Source organism: Anoplophora glabripennis, unplaced genomic scaffold, assembly GCF_000390285.2.
Source record: "Anoplophora glabripennis isolate ALB-LARVAE unplaced genomic scaffold, Agla_2.0 scaffold259, whole genome shotgun sequence".
In the NCBI taxonomy this organism is placed as follows: domain Eukaryota; kingdom Metazoa; phylum Arthropoda; class Insecta; order Coleoptera; family Cerambycidae; genus Anoplophora; species Anoplophora glabripennis.
This window is the reverse complement of record NW_019416505.1, coordinates 541627-561793: the sequence shown is the minus strand read 5'-3', so window position 1 is coordinate 561793 and position 20167 is coordinate 541627. Positions and strand designations below refer to the sequence as shown.

General features: G+C 33.5%; 1 protein-coding gene across 1 annotated transcript; it reads right to left on the bottom strand.

Moving 5' to 3' along the window:
- Positions 1-226: 226 nt before the first annotated feature.
- On the bottom strand, positions 227-16634 carry LOC108904219 (muscle M-line assembly protein unc-89-like). The gene is made up of 6 exons (XM_018706680.2): positions 16511-16634; positions 16207-16422; positions 13933-16129; positions 10993-11148; positions 4359-4480; positions 227-600 (listed from the first exon to the last, which is right to left on the bottom strand). Exons 1-6 carry the CDS (start codon positions 16526-16528, stop codon positions 595-597), a joined length of 2715 nt encoding a protein of 904 aa, XP_018562196.1. The 5' UTR covers positions 16529-16634; the 3' UTR covers positions 227-594.
- Between the last annotated feature and the right edge of the window lie 3533 nt (positions 16635-20167).

Below are 20167 nucleotides of genomic sequence, written 5' to 3'. Positions count from 1 at the left end.
CATCCAGGTTAGAATTTTGAAAAAATGTTTTCTCGAAAACAGTTCGAGCGCACAAAAATAACTTCAGATTCGTGTTCAGCACTAGCGAAAAAAGGGGGACACTATACTAAATAATTGCCAGTATTTTTATTAAATTGCTAGTAAAATAAAGTTATTATGAGAAGGAACGGACGAGTAAGACTTCCGAGTATGTAAAACATATTTTTTATTATAAGTTAAACTTCAGTATATCAACAATATGTACAAAATATATACAAATAAAAACATAAATATAAGTAGTGAGAGTGTAATTTTTAGCCTTATTGTACACAATTATAATTATAAAATTAGACTTAAATAAGATATAGATAGATAGATAGATAACTGAAAAAAATGTATAAGCAACAATTTTAATAATTACAGAATAGGATAGACGATAACAAAGCAACATGGTGGAAATTAGAACTACCATAATATTTTCAAAATTTTTACGATACAAAGTCTTTCACTATTTCGTGTATGTCTTTTTTTTCACTTGTACAATAATCCTTTAGCAGACTCTCCAAATATGGTAATCAGACGATATTTTTTCAAAGCAGCGTAGTGGATGGTTGTTTATACCTATATAGTTACAAACATATTTCCATAAGTATCGTTTCATTTTCTTTTTTGGGTTTCATATTTTTTTCATCACTTCTTTTTTCAGAAAGGTACAATACAATTTACAAGATGCAATTATAAAAATTATGCAAGCATAGGAAAAACCCATGCATAATTTTTATATCATAATTCTTTACAATCATGGATGGGACGGAGTTTCTAAATAATAAGGGATGCAGCAACATGTGAAATATATCGAATTATTGCCGAACATCATTAATTTTATGTTGGAAATTCTCCAACATTTTTTATTAAATGTGAGATACTGGAGCTTAATAATTGATATTTTATATCTCCTTTCATATTTCCTTGGTACACTAATTTTTCCATTTAATTTGTTGCGGTCAGAAATTACATACCCATTTCACAAAGAACTTATACTTTTGTTAGAAGACCACAAATTCTATGTAAGTGCAATTTTTCATCTAAAATAGAAAACTGTCATTTTGCTTTACTTCTCCGAGAGAACACGATACTGTAGATGTTGTAACTATTTCTCTTTCATAAATTATAAAAAAGGAAGCAATACAAGTATTACAATAATCACACATACAGATAGAGTACCTAGTCGGCTAATATACACCTAAGTGAATAAAATATTTACCATTTTTATGCTTAGACTGCTACTTTCCAAGATATCCAGACTTAAAAAAACCGAAAATGGAAAATCTGATGAATTTTCATTAATCAAATGACTTAGCGACGTGTTATTTTAAAGTCACCATATTTTTTTTTATGTCAATGCAGACGAAAGACCAAATATTAAGATAATTTCCGAGTGTTAAAAAAATGTTTATTAAATATTCTCCTAATTGTAAGTAAAACTATTTTATGCCTTAAAATAATAATTTTTGCTATTTCATAAAATGTACATAATAAAAAATAATTAAAAACTTGGTAATCTGAAAAGATGTTACTAATTTTTTTAAGCATAGTGTTAGTTTGTGAATCTCAGTGTCCTTGACCTCTGACACTCACCCACTTTATAACACCTACATAAAATCAATCCACCTGATGTGATATGACAGCGGGCGCTGGTCACGCAAAAAACACTTAATTTGGCAGAATGAGAATATATGTCACAGCTTCATTTCTACATTTATTTATGTTTAGTTTATCGGTTTAAGAGGTGTTTGTGATAAGGTAGATAATTTCGCGACTTTCTTCGTGAAGTATTAATTTTTCAGTACAGTGTGTTTGTGTGTCATCATTGTTAAATTTTAATGAGATATAAAAATAACGTATACAAATCAGGAGAGATGAAATTTGATAATAATTCAAGCCATAGTTCACCCTTACGGCAAGAAACACCCTGTTTGAAGTTAGCTAGCCTATCCAGCGGCTAGGTATGAAAAATACAAAAAAAAAAAAAGATTTGAGCATGTTTTCACAATGGAATTTGAGAAAACAAACTTATTATATGTGTTTCTAAAGGTCAATCTGTATAAATATGACTTTCATTCAAAGCTACATGTTGTAAATATACAACATGTAGTATTATGGTATGTGGTATGAATAATGATCGTGACAAATATGTCACAATCATTATTCATACCAATACACAATACAAATAAAAAATACTTATTATTATCCTGATTACCTACCGCTCCTCTAACCAGTCACCAAATCGAGCTCAAAAAGAACACAATGCCGACAATAGAGTGAAATTACTGTAATATTACCGTAAGTACTATTGTCTGAATTAACGAAAATCGTAATACTCTGTATCTCATCAATTGCTTATAGGAGATGGTTTTTCGTTTCGATATGATATGATATGAATCATTTTTCTCTAACGGATAATATATGCGAGCATATTCCCCATCCAGATGAAAAGTGGGAACGATAAAGATAAAAGTTTAAAGTTACTCTAAATATATATATTGGATGAATATTTATGTCATTCAAAAAGTTAACATACTGTGAAAACTCGAAATTATACTATCATCGATATATTTCACATGGTACCGCTTAGGGACACAGGATATAGTAGTACTAAGGACAAAGAATGTGTTTTTTTTTTACAACTTCTAAAACCTATGTATGCATTTTTTAATGTACTTATTTATCTATCTGCTAGAATGTTAAAAATTGCATACAATACAAGAACCACAGGGATAATCAGCCTTATTAAATTATATTTAATAGTAAAACTTCAGTGATTTCCTTAAAAAAAAAGAAATAAATACATTGACACAATAAAAAATATATACATGTAGCCTCAGCAGTACAAAATGCAGATAGATGGTATAAAATAAATAAACAGAAAACAATAAAAACGACTAGACGAAAGTCATGTAACAAAATCAAAACAATTTTGGGGTCGCACTAATAACTAATATTTATAATAGAGTTGATCATGACAGCCTGCAACTAACAAAGTGTTAAGTATTCATAGTGATGTATTATGGAATTATAAAACTGAATGTGCATGCAAGTTAGTGATTGATAGCTTTACTACGACTTTATAAATATACATACGTATGTATCTAAGATTATATAATTATATCGCTCATACTACCAGTCACACTGAATTTCAGCTTGCTTATTAATTTTAAGAAAGCATAAACGTCACAATTGTTACCAGTAAGTTTTTTTTTTTTTGGCAAATATCAACTGACAGTTAGATAAAAAGGCAGGCCGGAATAATTTAACTATTGCGAGAAATTTGTAAAGAAAATACAGTAAAGACGAAATTGTCTAACCACAAGGGTTACACATAAGCTAGACTCAAAGGAGTTAATCTAGTTAACCTGAAAAAAAAAAAAAAAAGTTCCTTTGTCGATTTGATCTTTTTGTTCCTTTTAGGTAGTGCTTCAAAAATTTGCAAACAGTGTTTCATATTTTCTAACCATAATACAGATCCTTCATAAATGATTACAAACTACCGTGACCGCCGAGCTTAGGCAACCAATATTGCACAATTGGCACTGTCAACTAAAAATCTTTAAATCTTGGTACCACCAATGGTAATTATTCATTTAGAATGAGCAGTGATGAACCGTTGCGTCTACCCTTGAGATAATAAGATCGAATGTTGTGTTTTAACATAACCTCGATGTTATTGTTTTAATAATTTTTAATTTCGCCAAAACATAATAGCCAACGTGAAGGAAATAAAATTACTGTTTCAAACAAAATTACATATATATTATTCTTTATGAAGGCTCCGTAGAAAACACAGAAGAACGAAGGATCGGACAGTTAGAAATTATTAAATTAATCAAATTTAATCTAAAAACACTCTTGCGTGACTTAGCATTATTGTATTATTCCATTTACGAAATGATGAGGATCAAACAAATGAAATGACCTTAGAAGTCCCACGATAGATCATATAATTGGATCAGAAATTAACTTGCATGCAAATGAAAAAAAAATGTGGATAATAAAATATATATCACAGTAGAGAAGAGTTGAACATGAAGTATATTAAAATGCATCAATAAAGGTATCACAGATCTGGTTTTATGACAAGTAAAATCTTATCAGAGAGCATAGCTAAGGTAAGAACGCTCTCGAGACACGCTCGCATTCGCTCAGTTCCCTAGTCTTCTTGCCCTGGTACCTAATTTCCGGACTAACACTAACCGTACACAGTGGAATATGCTCAGATTATAATCTCGGAAATTAAAAACTAGCGGCAGTCCATCAAATACCAATTACATTAATCATAAAAATTTACTAGTATAGTAATGTCGCAACAAAAGATAATATACCTGCTCCAGTACTTCTCGATTCTTCCGTTTCCTCGACTTCCTCTTCACTTTCGTTGTGGTATCCGCGAAAACGTCCGAGCCGTTTGCGATGCCCAGGCGCAGATGTATCGGTAACTTCGCATCTGCAACATCGTTTGCACATTATTGAAATAGCAAAGCATCTCATTTAGGAAGATTGTGTGCAGATTTCTTTGTATACAGTAAATTTTGTCATAGAAGGAAACCTATTCTTAGATAATTTAAAAGTGCACTGCACTCAAGTTTACTTATTTATACAGGGTATACCAAAACAACATGTAGGCATTTTAAGAGGCGGCTGCTAAGATGATGTTATGAAGAGAATTTCATGTAAACATGCTCGATGTTCAATGAACAGTGTGTTCGAAGTTGAACTCTGACGATGATGCTCTTGTACTATTTTCGAAATGTTTGAAGGTGTGTGAATAAAATTTCGTACTAACAATAAACTTTTTATGCCTTACAATGTAAAAGTGGAATTATGTGGCAATTGTTTTCTAAAGTTTGTAAAAAATGGCGCATCCCAGTGCTATGTCATTAAAATCTATTTTTGAGTTCAAATTATGAAGAAAATATTACATTATTTACACTAGTTTTATTGTAATGTATTTGGGTAGCGATACGAGTATCTATGTCTATGCAACTATAAATGCTGATAGAACGTTAGTCCAGGAAAGTAACACATAAAAAGCATAGGTGCAATTTTGAACAACTTTTATTTGAAAAAATGCATCTTTGAGATATTGGCCCTTTTTAGTCAAAACACTTGAAAAATGATATATACATATGCCTGTAACTCAAAATGCTGTATGTTGCTGATAGTTGCGTGTCTGACACATGTTTTCAGACTGCTAAACCTACACTTTTCTATAAAAAAATCCGAGTACAAAAGTTCGGTCATTTTTTCCTTATTTTCCTGGACTATATGCATCGGAAAGATAATTGTTCATGGCTAGTGAAGGACACCATTTTGAATATGTAATGTTTTTATTGTGAATATGGCAATGTAGCTTACTATTTTGGATTCACGTCATGTACGTTTTATTTTCATAGTAAAAATTTGCAATTTATTCATTAACAAGTGAAGTTTGATAGTTTCATCCTTTTAATAAGATTAAAAGTATTTCAATGAAAAATCAATAGCATTTTTCATAAGTGTAATACTAAATTGTATCTACTAAGTTTAATATCAAGAGTTCACGTTAATCAATTTCAAAAACAAATTTATGTAATTACAAGCCTTTTAGGGCAGATTTATATGAATTTTCTTCATAAAATTGCCTCAGCAAGCTCCTCTTAAACACACAACTTTAAGTTTAAGCTATATCTATTTCCCTGTTGATTTTAAAAGCATTGTAATAATGAAATTTACAGCTAAGAAAAAAACAAGTTGACGCTTAACTTTCTGATTTTCTTAAATTGGTTATAGGGTGTAACTTTGAGTGGGGGCCATATCTATACAGTGGCTTCCTTTGACCTTTAGAAACACGTAACAACAGTTTATTTTTTCAAATTCGGTCGACCAAAAACTTAATATTTTTTAACCTTTTTTAAATAATTTTCGTACCCCACAGCTGGAGAAATTAGTGTAACCTCAAATAATGGCGCGTTTTAGTCACAGCGCATGCACAATTCCACACCATTCGCCGCGAGTTACTTTTGTTGTGTGGGTGTTCGTCACACAAATAGTACTTAACAAGTAACTTAGCAAGAAAACTCTAGCAGTAATCAATAATGATGAATGAAATACACAAAAATAAATAGTCTGTTGATGGCTTCCAGTGATGGGAAACATTCAGATTCACAGTTAGATTTACCGTTTCCAAATGTGGAACAACAACTGACGCCCTTCAATTCGTCACCGTTTACCGGCACTATCTCCCTTCACATGCATTGTAGGTTACCTACAATTCATGTATTTGTAATACATGATTACAGTGGCGGCATACATAAGTATTAAAGTGCATTTAAAAAAAACTATTTATAACACTACTATTTATTTGATTAAAAATAATTTCAGATTCTTATTCAGAGGAAGACGTAGACGAAGACCCCCAAAAAACTGACCCTCCCACTTAAAGTTACACCCTGTATAAGTTTTCAGGGTGTCCGGAACCCAAAACCGACAAACGAAGACAGCAAATTATAGGGATGATTTCATATCGATTTGACATAAATGCTTCATAAGGGAGGTAGGGCTCTTTGAAGATGGTCCTTTGACATTTTTTTTTTATTTATCAGACCGGAGTTTATCTAGAAGGATCAAACTTGTTATGTGTTTACACTTACAAGGACAGCATTTTGATGTAAAAATGAGTTTTTAATTGTAACCACAGGCGTCACATTTGGGAGGGTCAGCTGATATTTTTAATTACATTTTTTTTTTATCTTCCACTTCCAGATTAAAGAGGCTTGAGTGGCTAGGGTGCACGATAATCACAAAATTACAAATTCTTTGCTAATATTTAATAGTTGATTTTGGAAAAGAGATAAAGTAAAATTCTATAAAAATATTGGAACTTTGTACTAAATAATATCACACACTGGCAAAAATTATAACAAGACGACTATTAACAAAAACAAATTTTCAATTTAAAAAAGATGCATCTCGAATACTCTGAAGTTTTTGATTTTGATATTAAAAATACCAAAAAGTCGAAGATAAAAAAAATATATAATTAAAAATATCAGCTAACCCTCCTAAATATGACGCCAACTAACATATAATTTTTACCTCAAAAGGCTGTCCATATAATGAGGCAACCTAAGTTTGATAGTTCTACTTGAACAGCGATGTGAACAATTGAAAAAAAAAAACAATGTCAAAAGATCATCTTTAAAGAGCCCTACCTCACTTAGGAAGCATATTTAGATAAGACGCAATTTATCGATATGAAATCATCCCTAAAATTTGTTTGGATGTCTTCGTTTGTCGGTTGAGTTTCCAGACATCTTGTATACAGAGTGACCCATTTGAAAGCGGGCCACCCTCATAACATTTTTATTTATGGAGCGATTTTGACGAAATTTTTTTTGAAATGTAGAGGGGGGAAAAGTGTATTTTGGGGCCAAGCCCCGTCCAGTTCTTTTTTAAACTAAGGCCTACTAGATCACATTCAGAGGCTGAAAAATCCAGAATCCATATTAGCGATTTTTTTTGAAAAAATCTACGTACGCCACTGGATTCGGCGTCCCCTGAAATGGATCTGTACCAAATTTCATGAAAAAATATTCAACATTAAAGATTCTGCAGTTAAATTTCTGTCAAATTGTTTATTATGCATAAAGAAACTTTTTATCTAGTAACCCATGCGATAATAAATCAATCACAACAAATATTTAATAACACGTTTAATAGACATCATTATACCAAAATACAATGAAACAGACAGAAAAATGAACGAGAAATTAACATAAAATTTACAAAAAATACAATACAATACAATACAGATTTTTTCTAAAAAAATCGCTAATATGGATTCTGGATTTTTCAGCCTCTGAATGTGATCTAGTAGGCCTTAGTTTAAAAAAGAACTGGACGGCGCTTGTCCCCAAAATACACTTTTCCCCCCTTTACATTTCAAAAAAAAATTTGTCAAAATTGCTCCATAAATAAAAATGTTATGAGGGTGGCCCGCTTTCAAATGGGTCACTCTGTATATACAGGCTGTTACAAATTAGCTTCTCATTACAGGGATCTCGGAAACGATAAGAGCTATGAAGTAACTTAAATGGGGGCAAAATTGTATAATCAGGGTCCCAACATTATGCCTCTAAAAAATCAAAGCTAACATGATTAGTTTTCGAAATATTTGAAAAAAACCGAAGTTTTGGAAATCCGTTTTTGTTTCATTTCAGCTTTGTTTGAGGTGATATTGAAAAAAAAGAACACTTTCTCATGGCCACTTTTTGCCCTCTGGCATAACAATTTTTATATGTAACGTTTCGTCTCTCAAGAACCATCATCAACTTATTACATTTTTTTAAATATGACCCTAGAAATTTTATTACATTTTTTTGCAAGCCTTCATGGCCCCCAATACTGTACTGCCCCAGCCCGAACCAGATTCAGACGTTTTGTTTTGAAAAATTCATCTTCAGGATATTCGTTCCAAATTTATCTAAATTTTTTATTTATATTTCTTCGTTTACTGAATTATCGTACACTGTAAGTGTCGTTAGACCCTGTGAAATTCATCCAGTTATTTAAAATATTACCACCACACATTAAAATAACAAATTATTAAAGTTTTATTTCCGTGTCCATAGTTATTTCTAGGCTTCTCGAGTGCTCAAAATTCGAACAAATTCCAAAACAAAAACAAATTTCCAAAATTTCGGTTTTTTTCAAATATTTCGAAAACTAATCACGTTAGCCTTGATTTTTTAGATCCATAATGTTAGTCCCCTGAATACGCAACTTTGCCCCCATTTAAGCTACTTCATACCTTTTACTGTTTCTGAGATCCCTATAGTCAGAAGCGAATTTGTAACAGCCTGTATATACAGTGTGTCCCAAAATGATAGAACAAAATTCTTTTTTTTTAAGTTGCAATTTAAGAAAATCGCTGAAACAGGTCAATTAGTAAATAGGAATTGTCACTTTTCTGCAATATTTTCTTTTGAACCATGTTTGACAGACCTATATCATTTCCGACATTTTTTTGAGTAGGACGCTCTATATTTTATTGCATAAATAGATAGCCCTTCTAAAGACGAATTCAGTAGTATAAGGTTATACCTACTTTTTATCATAATTGTCAAAAAAATGTAAAAAATTATAGTCTCTTCTGTACTTTAAAAAACTTACTACTTAACCTATTAATCTTCCTCTACTTTAAAGCTTTTTATTCTCAAAAAAAAAAATCATACATCGATAAACGTAAAATTCACCATAGTTCCTTAGGTATAATGTGAATCGTTTTAGTTCCAATTCATTCGTTGTTAAATTGTTTTGAAAAAGGTTTGCCCGTTTAAAGGAAAAATAGATAATTGAAATTTTAATCATGATTGGATGCGGAGATAAAATCCGTACCCCACAGGAGGTATGTGACTTATTTCACCATAAGTATCCAGACCAGAGAATTAGTCGAGCTACAATAAGTAAAGTATCCAAAAAGTTTGAAGAAACCAAAAGTATAAAAGATTTACCTGGATCAGGAAGGTGAATAACAGTAAGCGAAAATGACCATCAAAATGTGATGCTCGCCATTACTGAAAATCCTCACTCATTCATTAGATCAGGCCAACTTCAACATGTCGAAGTCCTCAGTTCATAGAACTCTGAAGTCTCAAAAGTGGCATCTTTACAAAGTTAGCGTCTTACAAAAATTATGGGCAGATGATATAGACAGAAGATTACAGTTTTGCGAGGAAATTAGAAATTTATTTGTAAGACAACCCAACTTAAAAATTCACATAATTCTTACTGACAAAACAACTTTTTACTTAAACGGAACCGTGAACAGGCAAAGTACTAGGTTTTGGAGCCCAGAAAATTCGCATTGGATGCAAGAAAAACATACACAATGGCTGGAAAAAGTGAATGTTTGGGGTGGAATAGTAGGAAATCGCAGACTGGGTTTCTTTGAGGGCAATTTAACAGACGACGTTTATTTGGTTTTTTTGCGTTTTAAGCTGATTCCAGCCCTGGAATAAATTTTTCCTAACCCTAATGCCCGATGGTGATGTGTGGTACCCTCCACATCTTCGCCTCGAGTAAAAAATTAGCGGTCAAAAAAGGCAGTTTGAATGGCCACCACACTCCCTTTACTTAACCCCACCATTTTTTTTAGGGGTTATCTAAAAGGCAAAATGTATGTGAACAAACCAGACCCTATCGAAGGATTGACAAATCGTATCATCACCAAATGTGAGTCAAAATGTAATTGATAACTTTGAAGACCGAATTGGGCGTTGTGCAATGGTTAATGGGGGCCACTTTGAACATTTGCTGTAATAAAATAAAAAGTGGTACTATATTACTGTTTTCATGTAATTCCTCCATTTCTTTGACAACTATGACAAAAAAGTAGGTATAACCTTATATTGCTGAATTCGTCTTTAGAAGAGAGTTATTTATACTATAAAATATGGAGCGTCCTATTAAAAAAAAAAAATGTTGGTAATGTTATACAATTGTACAAAAGTAATAATTAAATTTTGTTTAGATGTAAATGACCTGTTTTTTGCTTTGTCTTTGGAAATTAGAACTACCGGATAGAAACAAAAAAGTAAACAAAAAACATGTGTAAATAGGAGGGGATATGGATGTACCTGTCCGGGCACAACTGTATCTAAATCTGAAATGCTTATGCTTGTACACTCGAACGATTCTCTGCGTTTTAACGGCTAAGCAGAATCCCCTTGAAAAGTAATCGGCATGCACGATTTTCTTTATAGCAGCAAATTCTAGATAAGCAGAAGAGCATTATTTTAAAGTTTTTAAGAGATTTTATAATGCATTATGTAGCAAATTGAAAATACAAGTTGACTCGGTATATATACGTAAAAATCTTCAACGGCCCTGTCATTTTTGAAATGTAGTTAAAAAAATAAAATTTCCAAATACTAACTACTAACTTAATTAACATAGAAAACTGCAGAAGGCACTTACCACTACTAGTAATGTCTTGTTCTTTCGATTTTTTCTTTGTCTTCTTGAAAACTGCACCCTGTAATGCATTTTGTAACAATCTGGAAGAAATTCCTTCTACAGGAATTCTGTGAAGTTTCTCAGCTCTCTTTTTACTGAGCTGAGCTCTCAGATCTCCTAAAACAATAGAAATTAATTTCATATGTGATAAAACATAAAGAGCAAAACTACAACGGAAAATAATTCTGTAAAAATGGACGGACTTTGCGACAAGTTATTTTAAAGCCATTACACATAATATATTTTTTTGATATCTATGCAGAAAAAACCCTCAAAAACATTTTCGAGTGGTTTTAAAGAATTTATATATTTCACATAATTAATCCACATAAAAAATTTATAAAAATAACATACAAGGTGTTTCAGGAATAAGTGGACATGTTCCTCATGTAAAAATAAATAAAAAAAAGTTATTTAAACGTAAGGCCGAAAACGCTTCGTTTGGTGTCGAGTATTTCAAAAAATACTAAATTTTAATATTTTGAAAGCGAATAGAGATGTTTAAGTAAAACTTGGTGACAGTTTGTCACTGTCTCAGAAATAAATATTACTGGCCACCAGTGGAGGAGATAGGAGTGGCGTTCCATTTAATTCAACAAATAAAATAGTACAGTACTGTAAAAAATGATGACTGATGCTATTTGTGAATGTAATTTTATCCTGATCAAAAATTGTCTCTTGTTTTTTTTTCATGTTTGCTACCTTTCCCTGGTAAATACAGTTTATTTAAGTTCACCTCACAAACTTGTTTATGGTTATTAGTAGAGACCGCACTTCGTTCGCACATCTCAGGTCCGTACTTCAGCCGACGGCGACGCACAGTGGAACGAAACGCCACTGTCGCATTCAAGTTACTCTACACCCCACATAGTTCAACTATTTCGGGTGATTTTTTTTTCAAAATGTTCGTCTTGAATGTCCCTATCGAACTCTCATTTGGGATTTTTTATTTCGGTCTTAATTTTTTTGAAAATTTCCTCCAAAATTCGATTTTTATGAAAAAAAAAACTGATTTTCGGCGCAAATGTGGTCCTACATGGCGCAAGTTCATGTTTTTCGAATTTTTTTTCAGCTGAAAATCTTCGTTTTGATAAATACTGCAAAACTGTCTACGTGAAAGTCGGGAGAAAATTTTTTCATATTCGCAAAAACGGTCATAATGTTCCAAAAATTTTCGTGGAGAAGCGATTTTTTAATTCGAAATTTCGCAACCTGGGGAAAAATTAGATGAACCAAAAGTTGTTTAGAATCACTCGAGGAATACTCAAAAAAATTTTCCTGAATTTTTGGATATATTTCAAAATTTTTTGATTTGGAAATTTTTTGAAATGTCCCAAAATGTGTCCAAAAATTCTGGAAAATTTTTTTTAGTATTCCTCGAGTGATTCTAAACAACTTTTGGTTCATATAATTTTTCCCCAGGTTGCGAAATTTCGAATTAAAAAATCGCTTCTCCACGAAAATTTTTGGATTTTGACCGTTTTTGCGAATATGAAAAATTTTTCTCCCGACTTTCACGCAGACAGTTTTGTAGTATTTATCAAAACGAAGATTTTCAGCTGAAAAAAATTTCGAAAAACATCAACTTGCGCCATGTAGAATCACATTTGTGCCGAAAATCAGTTTTTTTTTTTCATAAAAATCGAATTTTGGAGTCAATTTTCAAAAAAATTAAGACCGAAATCAAAAATCCCAAATGAGGGATCGTTAGGTACATTCAAGACCAACATTTTGAAAAAAAAAATCACCCGAAACAGTTGAGCTATGTGGGGTGTAGAGTAATTTGAATGCGACAGTGGCGTTTCGTTTTCGAAACAAATGGTTTTTTAGCGATAAACGCCACAACCTAACGCCTGAACATTTACAGCAGTTGCTGGTTATTCAGTTTTACTTCAGCACTGCAAGTGAATATGTGTAGAGCTCAGTGTAGAGTGTTTTGTAAACTAATAAACTTAATATGAAGTGGATATTATAAATCGTCAGTACAAGGTAAGACTTTGATTTTTACTTTTTATATGGTGTTTGCACCTCAGTTTCTACAGAGTTTAACTTAGCGTCCTGAGTCCGCCCCTGATAATAACGTCATGTGCGAATGAAGTGCGGTCTCTAGTTATTAGTTAAGAAGTAAGTAGGTTGCTGTTTAATAATGTCAAATAATCCCTCGGTAATAAGTAAAGGCATCGTTGTTGCGTGTATCATTTTGTAAAATTCAAATGCCGTCAATATTTCCAAATGTTGAACTATTCTTTTGGAATCTTTACCACCCCGTACTTCGAAAAAGAAAGTTTTCAGTATTATGTTTATAAACATTTTTTTTAAATTATTTTTACCTAAAACCCATCTCCCTACAGTTTGTCGACTTAATCCTGAAACACCCTGTATATTAATAAAAGGTATTTGTTACTATTTTTTTTAAAGCACTAAGTTTAGTTTGTGAATCTGAGTGTCAGTGGCCACTGACATCAACCTAGTTTTGGTGAACTACATAATATCAATGCACCTGATGAGATATGACAACAAGAAGCTAGGCAGACAAGAAACAAGTTAATTACAAGAAAGGAGAATGGCCGAATATGTCACCGCTTCATTATATTACATTTAATTTTCAGTTTATTGGTTTACAGTGTGTTTGTAATACGAAAGGCCATTTGGTTTTTACTGGAATCAAATAAAATTTCCGTTTTATTAAGTTTGATTTTATGTAGTGTGTATAAACATATAGTTATTTGTTTTAATGTTTAATGACGGTATGATGTATGTGCTTTCACTGTTAAAAAACATGTATGCGAATCAAGGAAGCTGGCACGAGATTGACATTAGAGTAAAATAATGTTTTAAGTAAAAACATATTAATTCTGGTATTGAAAAAATATTGTGAAAACAAATATTGAACAAACTCACCTTCACTAACCAGGGAATTTTCGTCGTCACCACTATTATTTTCCACTACAATTTCAGGCTCCTCCTCTTCTTCCTCCGTCTTCCCCTTATTGAGCTCTACTTTCCTTTTAACTTCCTCCCTCAGTTTTTCTTCGCCATCCTTATTAAACTTAAATTTACCAGTGCCGCGTTCATATTTGGAAGGATTCTTAATTTTTATTTCAATTTTCCTTTCAAATCTCCTTTCCATCGGGGTGACGTGTCGATCGTTCTTTATCGAAATTTGAGATTTGGCGTGCGACTTGTCCTGAGATTCGGATTTCTTCGGACCAGGCTTGCGGTCTCCCTCGCCCTTGGCGTTTTCCTTAGCAATATCTTTTCTTTCAGCAGGCGATCGACCCCTGGTACGTGACTTACCGATTCTGTCCCGTCTATCCCTTCGCCTTTCACTCCTCTTAGTATCCGGTAAAGGTTCCGCTTTAATTTCCCTCTTCTCTCCGTTCATAAGTTTGGTGAAGGACAAGACTGGTGGTTTTGTACTGGTGCCTTCTTTGACTTTAAACCTACCCTCATTGTCGCTTGCTGAATCTTCGTCAGAGAATATATCTGCCACCTTTGGATTCACTTCGATATCATCCGCCTCGAGCATAGGATCTTCTTTGAGGAGATTTTCCAGCTCTTCAATTACATCCAGTTCTTGCGGCTTTTCTGTCTTTATCTCGCTGGATTTCTCTTGTACAACGTCCTCCAGTTTAGAGGTAGAAACTTGGTGCAACACTGAAACTACATCTGACGCTGGTATAGATGTGGATATGGAGTCCTCTTCTAGTTTCTCCTCTTTCGGCTTCAGACGAATGATTCCCTCTCTAATTTTTATTTCATTACTTTCAAATTTCCTCTTCCTCGCCTCTAAAATAGGGTCCAATGGTTTGTCGTCTTTCTTCGAAGTAGACTGAGTGTTTTTCGGCTTATCCTTGACGTCTTCAGTCTTATTTTTAAGCCCCAACCTTTCTCTTACCGGAGCTCTGTTTTTAGGAGAGTTATCTGCAGTCCTGCCTACAGTTCTCCTTCTGGGTGACAAAGACCTTCGTTTAGGCGACAAAGATTTCCGTCTAGGAGACCTTCTTGGCGACCTCGATATCCGCCTAGGGGACACGGACCTTCTGGGAGATCTTCTTGGAGTTAATGACCTTCGAGGGCTTCGAGAGGTACTCCTAGATCTGGAATAAGACCTACGAGGTGACCGTTTTCGTCTTTCGATAATAGCCTTGTTTTCAAGCACAAACGCTGCGCTTCTAGGTGAGAGAGGAGCGAGGGTAGCCGTTGTGAGAGATTCTGTGTTAATCGCTAAAGGCGACAATGGTCTTTCAAAAAACGGAGGGGGCTGACTAATCATACCGATGCTTGGAGGAGCAAACAATGGATTGAATGGAGGGTTAGGGAACTGATGCACTGGGGGTGGATATGAGCCTATAGGAGGCAAAAAAGGTATATTTTGTAATGGGGAATTTTGAAATTTGTGAAAATTCCTTGGCCTTCGTCTATTTGAAAAACCTCGACGGTTTACTGGAGACCTGGATCTGTGACGTTTCTTTGCCGGACTATACGTGTCACTGAACACAGGCTTGTTTTCAACACTAGGTTCATCACTAGATTGTTTTTCGGGGGTTTGATGTTTAACTTCATCCTCAGTGCTGACTTTATCAACATAAGTATGCCTGATAACTTCCACATTTGTGTCACTTTCTGGTTTTTCAGCAACCTGATCAGGAGGCTTAGCATCGGAATCTGATGTCGACACTCTATCACATGCAGTTCGGTTTTTCTTTTTTATTTTTTTTACCTTCTGTTTTTCACTTCTTGCAGGTAAGTTTCCTTTGGGTTTACTTTTCCCTTGTATCTCATCATCCAATTCTTGCATTAGCGCTTCCAAACTGTCAGCTTTATGCAGTTTTCCTGGACTATCGTCTTCTGAAGCAGATTCCTTCTCTTCCTCAGATTCACTTTCTGATTCATCCGACTTATTATAACGGCTAAATTTGCTGGTTCCTTCTTCTTTTCCCGTTTCTTGTGTCGTTTCATCACAATATTTACGCTGAGGCAAATTTACTATTACCCCACTATCTGCAGTTTCTTTCTGTTGAACTTGCTTCTCCTCAGACGCCATGGTAGGGATTGAGATTAGATTAGAATTTCGGTTTCTATTGTTGAATTGTCCCTAAAAAATATTTTCTCAAACATTCATCCATATTCATTGACATATGACCTAATACCATATATTCAAATTGTACTTACGTTTTTCCCATTCCTCCCTTGATGTGGTCCAAAAAATCTACCCCTCTTATTCTGCAACACTTTCATTGACCTGTTAAAACGATTAAATTTCTCGGGACTTCTCTGTGGCGTATGATGGGCATGCAATGAATCATATAATGATGCGTTTTTCTTTTTTATAGTTCGCAAAGCAGCTAAACGTAAAGCTTCTAAATCTTCATCATCAGAGGTGGAAAGCTAAAAATGTATCAAGGGTTTTAATATTGATGTTAAATTACCGAAAAATTAAATACATAATTTTTAAAAATCAATGCACTTAGTTTACCTTCTTCGAATCGCCCATAACTCAAGGTTTATATAATTTTTGTCGACAATCAAAAAGTATAACAATATGGCGCTGAATATTTGACAGTTTGTCAATTTGACATTGACAACACCACACCACCAGTAATGCCAGATGAATTTGGGTCAGTTAGTAGTGGGCAAGATCCGCTTTATACGTATAAATCATACGGATCTCTAATGGGAATCGATTCATGCGGATCCCGATGCAAAAATAATTTCGTATGTTTCGAATCACCGCATCAATGTGAGTTGAGAGTTGAGACTGAAGTGAAGTGAATCGGTATCAACTGATTCTCGTATCCGATACTGTGCAGGGACTCCCAAAATGTCGATTCGATGATTCCGAATCGAGATCGAAATAATGTCGATATATCGGTACCATTTATCTAGGATCGGTACTCTTGAAAATTTTACTATCGAAATAATATCGAAACCCCGCCCATTCGAATCGATATAATATCGAGGAGTCTTGGCTAGCCGAAATGATTTGCTCTCTTCTTCTATCACATGTATTGACTACTGCTGTTTCGTTTCAACATTACAAATATGCACGTGTTTGCATTTGTGTTTTGTTTATTTTTACGTATTTAACCTAATCCAATGTAAAGTGTCAAATACTTGTTTATATATAACGAGCGTTCAAATAAAAACGTGGTCGAAGTTGGCTCTGACACATTGTACGTAGGGAGTAGCTTATAGCGACCAACTTAACCTCATTTCTCAACGACCTGTATAGCAGCTGTCAGTTTCAATAACGTTAATGACTATATAACTTTATTTTATTTATTTAAACGATAGGAGAACAAACGCAAATCTTTTTTTAACACTGTGTGGCAGGTACCGACTGATACTCCCACAATTTGTGATAAAACACGTACAGAAGTTCTTGGCGCATTTTCCATTATTTGTTGGACATTTTCTTTTAATTCTTCGTCCGCTTTTTAGGTCGGCCGCTTCCTTCTTTTCTTGTTACACTGCCCGTTTCACGAAAAACATTAACACAACGCTGAACTGCACTTTGAAAAATTTTGTACTCGACAACGCCGGGAAATTGATTTTGAAATTCTATGAAACATTCCTCAATAGAATACTTCCATATTCCATCAATCTTGCGTCCATTTCTAAAGTAGGACTCTATGATAAACACTTTTTGTTCTTGAGAAAACACCATTTTAAACGCTTTTTAAAACGAAAATATTCAAATTGATAGCGGCGATATAGCGCTTTGACAGATTACGTTTAAGTTCATTTGCTATACGCTACGCCCTACGTCCAAATTTTCAGAACCAACTTGACCACGTTTTTATTTGAACGCTCGTTATATTATATTTATAACTATTTGAACAGTTTTTTAATGATATACATTTTCTGTTAACATAATTATGTTCTTTAGGAGCAATCATCGATATTAATAATAATGGTACTTATGCATTAAATAAATATAAATATTGCATAATATTACAAATCTCGTTCTTGTCATGAGTGTGTATTTACCGGAATATTTTTCTCTAAGTTGGTGAACATTTTATCCAATTGTTGGGGAGGTTTTAATAAATAACTTAAGTTATTTATGTGACTTATTTCTTTTTTCTTTATACCTCTAATAGTTTGTTGACTTGAAGCAAGAAGTCTACTCATTCCAGTGATGTTTACCGTGCATAAAACCAGAAAGCACAAAATAATTTAATGTTGAATTGAATAGTTTTCGAAGTTCTTTTTACTTCTTTTAAATGTCAAACAATAAAAAGATTAATAATGGATCCATTGAACCTCTTTAACTATCTTCTCCAAATATTTTCAATCCTAAATGCTTCTCATCGCTCTAATGTTTCAACAATAATTATAATCACAGGGGTAGTATTTTTTGTTTTTTATTTCAAATCGAATAAAAATTAAGGATGTGGAATATCTATAATTTGTTGAGTATGTACCTACGCATAAGACGTTAATCAACTTTCATGGTTTACTGTTTTCTCGTAGAATAAATAAATAATTTTATAAACTTCTGTTTATTTATTTGATGATAGGTATTAATTTTAAAATTTAAATAAACAGCATGACGCCGCCGCCGGACAAAAAGAGATAGATAGTTGAAATACGTATGTTAGACAGAAATAAATATATCACTCAGTTGCCTTAACCGTGGTGGTATACAATATTACCCCAAATTTGCCGAACTTATCCGAGGACTATATCGATGTGCTTCAAGAGTACCAATTTATATTTCGAGTCGAATCGATCGAGATTGGCTTCGTAATTATCTCGATATCGATAAAACGACATCGAGATTTCAGGAGTCCCGCTACTGGAATGAGTAAGTCGGAGGCGCCCACATACCGGGAATCATACGTATACCGGTATAAGAATAATTTCGTTCGCATCACCACATCAATGCGAATTGCGAATGATTTGAAGTGAATCGGTTTCAACGTTACAGGTCGATGAAATACCACATGCACATACTTGTATACCGGGTAGGAAAGTACCGATGGTCTATCTGAAGTTACGTGAGAGCGATAAAGTAAGCCATAGAAATCCATGTGATAAACAAGGATGGGTATAGTGAAGGCGTCTAATTGTCACCGCCCATTTCGCCCTTCCACAAATAAAAAGTGGATCTTATTTGTGGAAGGGCGAAACGGGCAGTGACTATGAGACGCCTTCATTATAGCCATCCTTCTCTACCGCATGGATTTCTATGGCTTACTTTATCGCTCTCACGTAACTTTAGATAGACCATCGGTACTTTCCTACCAGGTAGAAGTTGTGAGATACCATGTATTAGAAACAGTTTAGTGCACAGGGAACTAAATATTGAAATGATTGATTATGAAATTGTCGAACAGTGGAGTCTGAAACAATCTTATAATGTAAAAAGTAATTGTCAGAATGATGTGTATTTCGTATTTAAATGTTGTACCCTTTGACAGAAAATAAATTTTAACATTATTAAATTTGTCAATTAATTTCACTAGAAATTATTTGATGCTTTCTCAACTTGAGGTCAAATATATTATTGCTTCGTTTCTGAAGTTAGTGGTTCTGCTAAAAAATGAATTTATAAATGATTGCAAAAAATTGGCAAATCATGCCCTGGTATTATTAATTTATAAATTAATAAATAAAACACAAAAGCAATTTGTGCTTTGACTGCTGCTGTACCTTGTAAAAAGAGAAGCAAACTATAAATGTCAGATTTTATATGCAAAAAGGGGTGTTGCACTTCATTTGTTTTCTCTGAAGTTATTCACCTGTACTGTTTCTTCGTGTAGCGTCCATGTCCTACGCCTTCATACTTAATTAAATCGACCACGTTAATTAAAAAATCTCATGCTGCCTAACACTCATCCGTTCGAAGTGCTTTGAATGTATTGTTTTGACACTCATTTTACTTCGGTGCAAGTCCGCTGAGTGACTCTACCCATCGCTTAACACCTCAAATAAAAGAAATAAAAACACATTTAATCCAAAACATCTATTTTATATATTTTTTAATGTTCTGAAAATGACGTGGACAATTTCAAGGTACGCCCCTGCCACGGTACATTGTTACAACAGTTCCGATAACAGAACTTTATTGGCTTATTCTTTTCTTAAAACCGTAAGTTTTTATATCAAATGTAAGTAAAAACCGGCA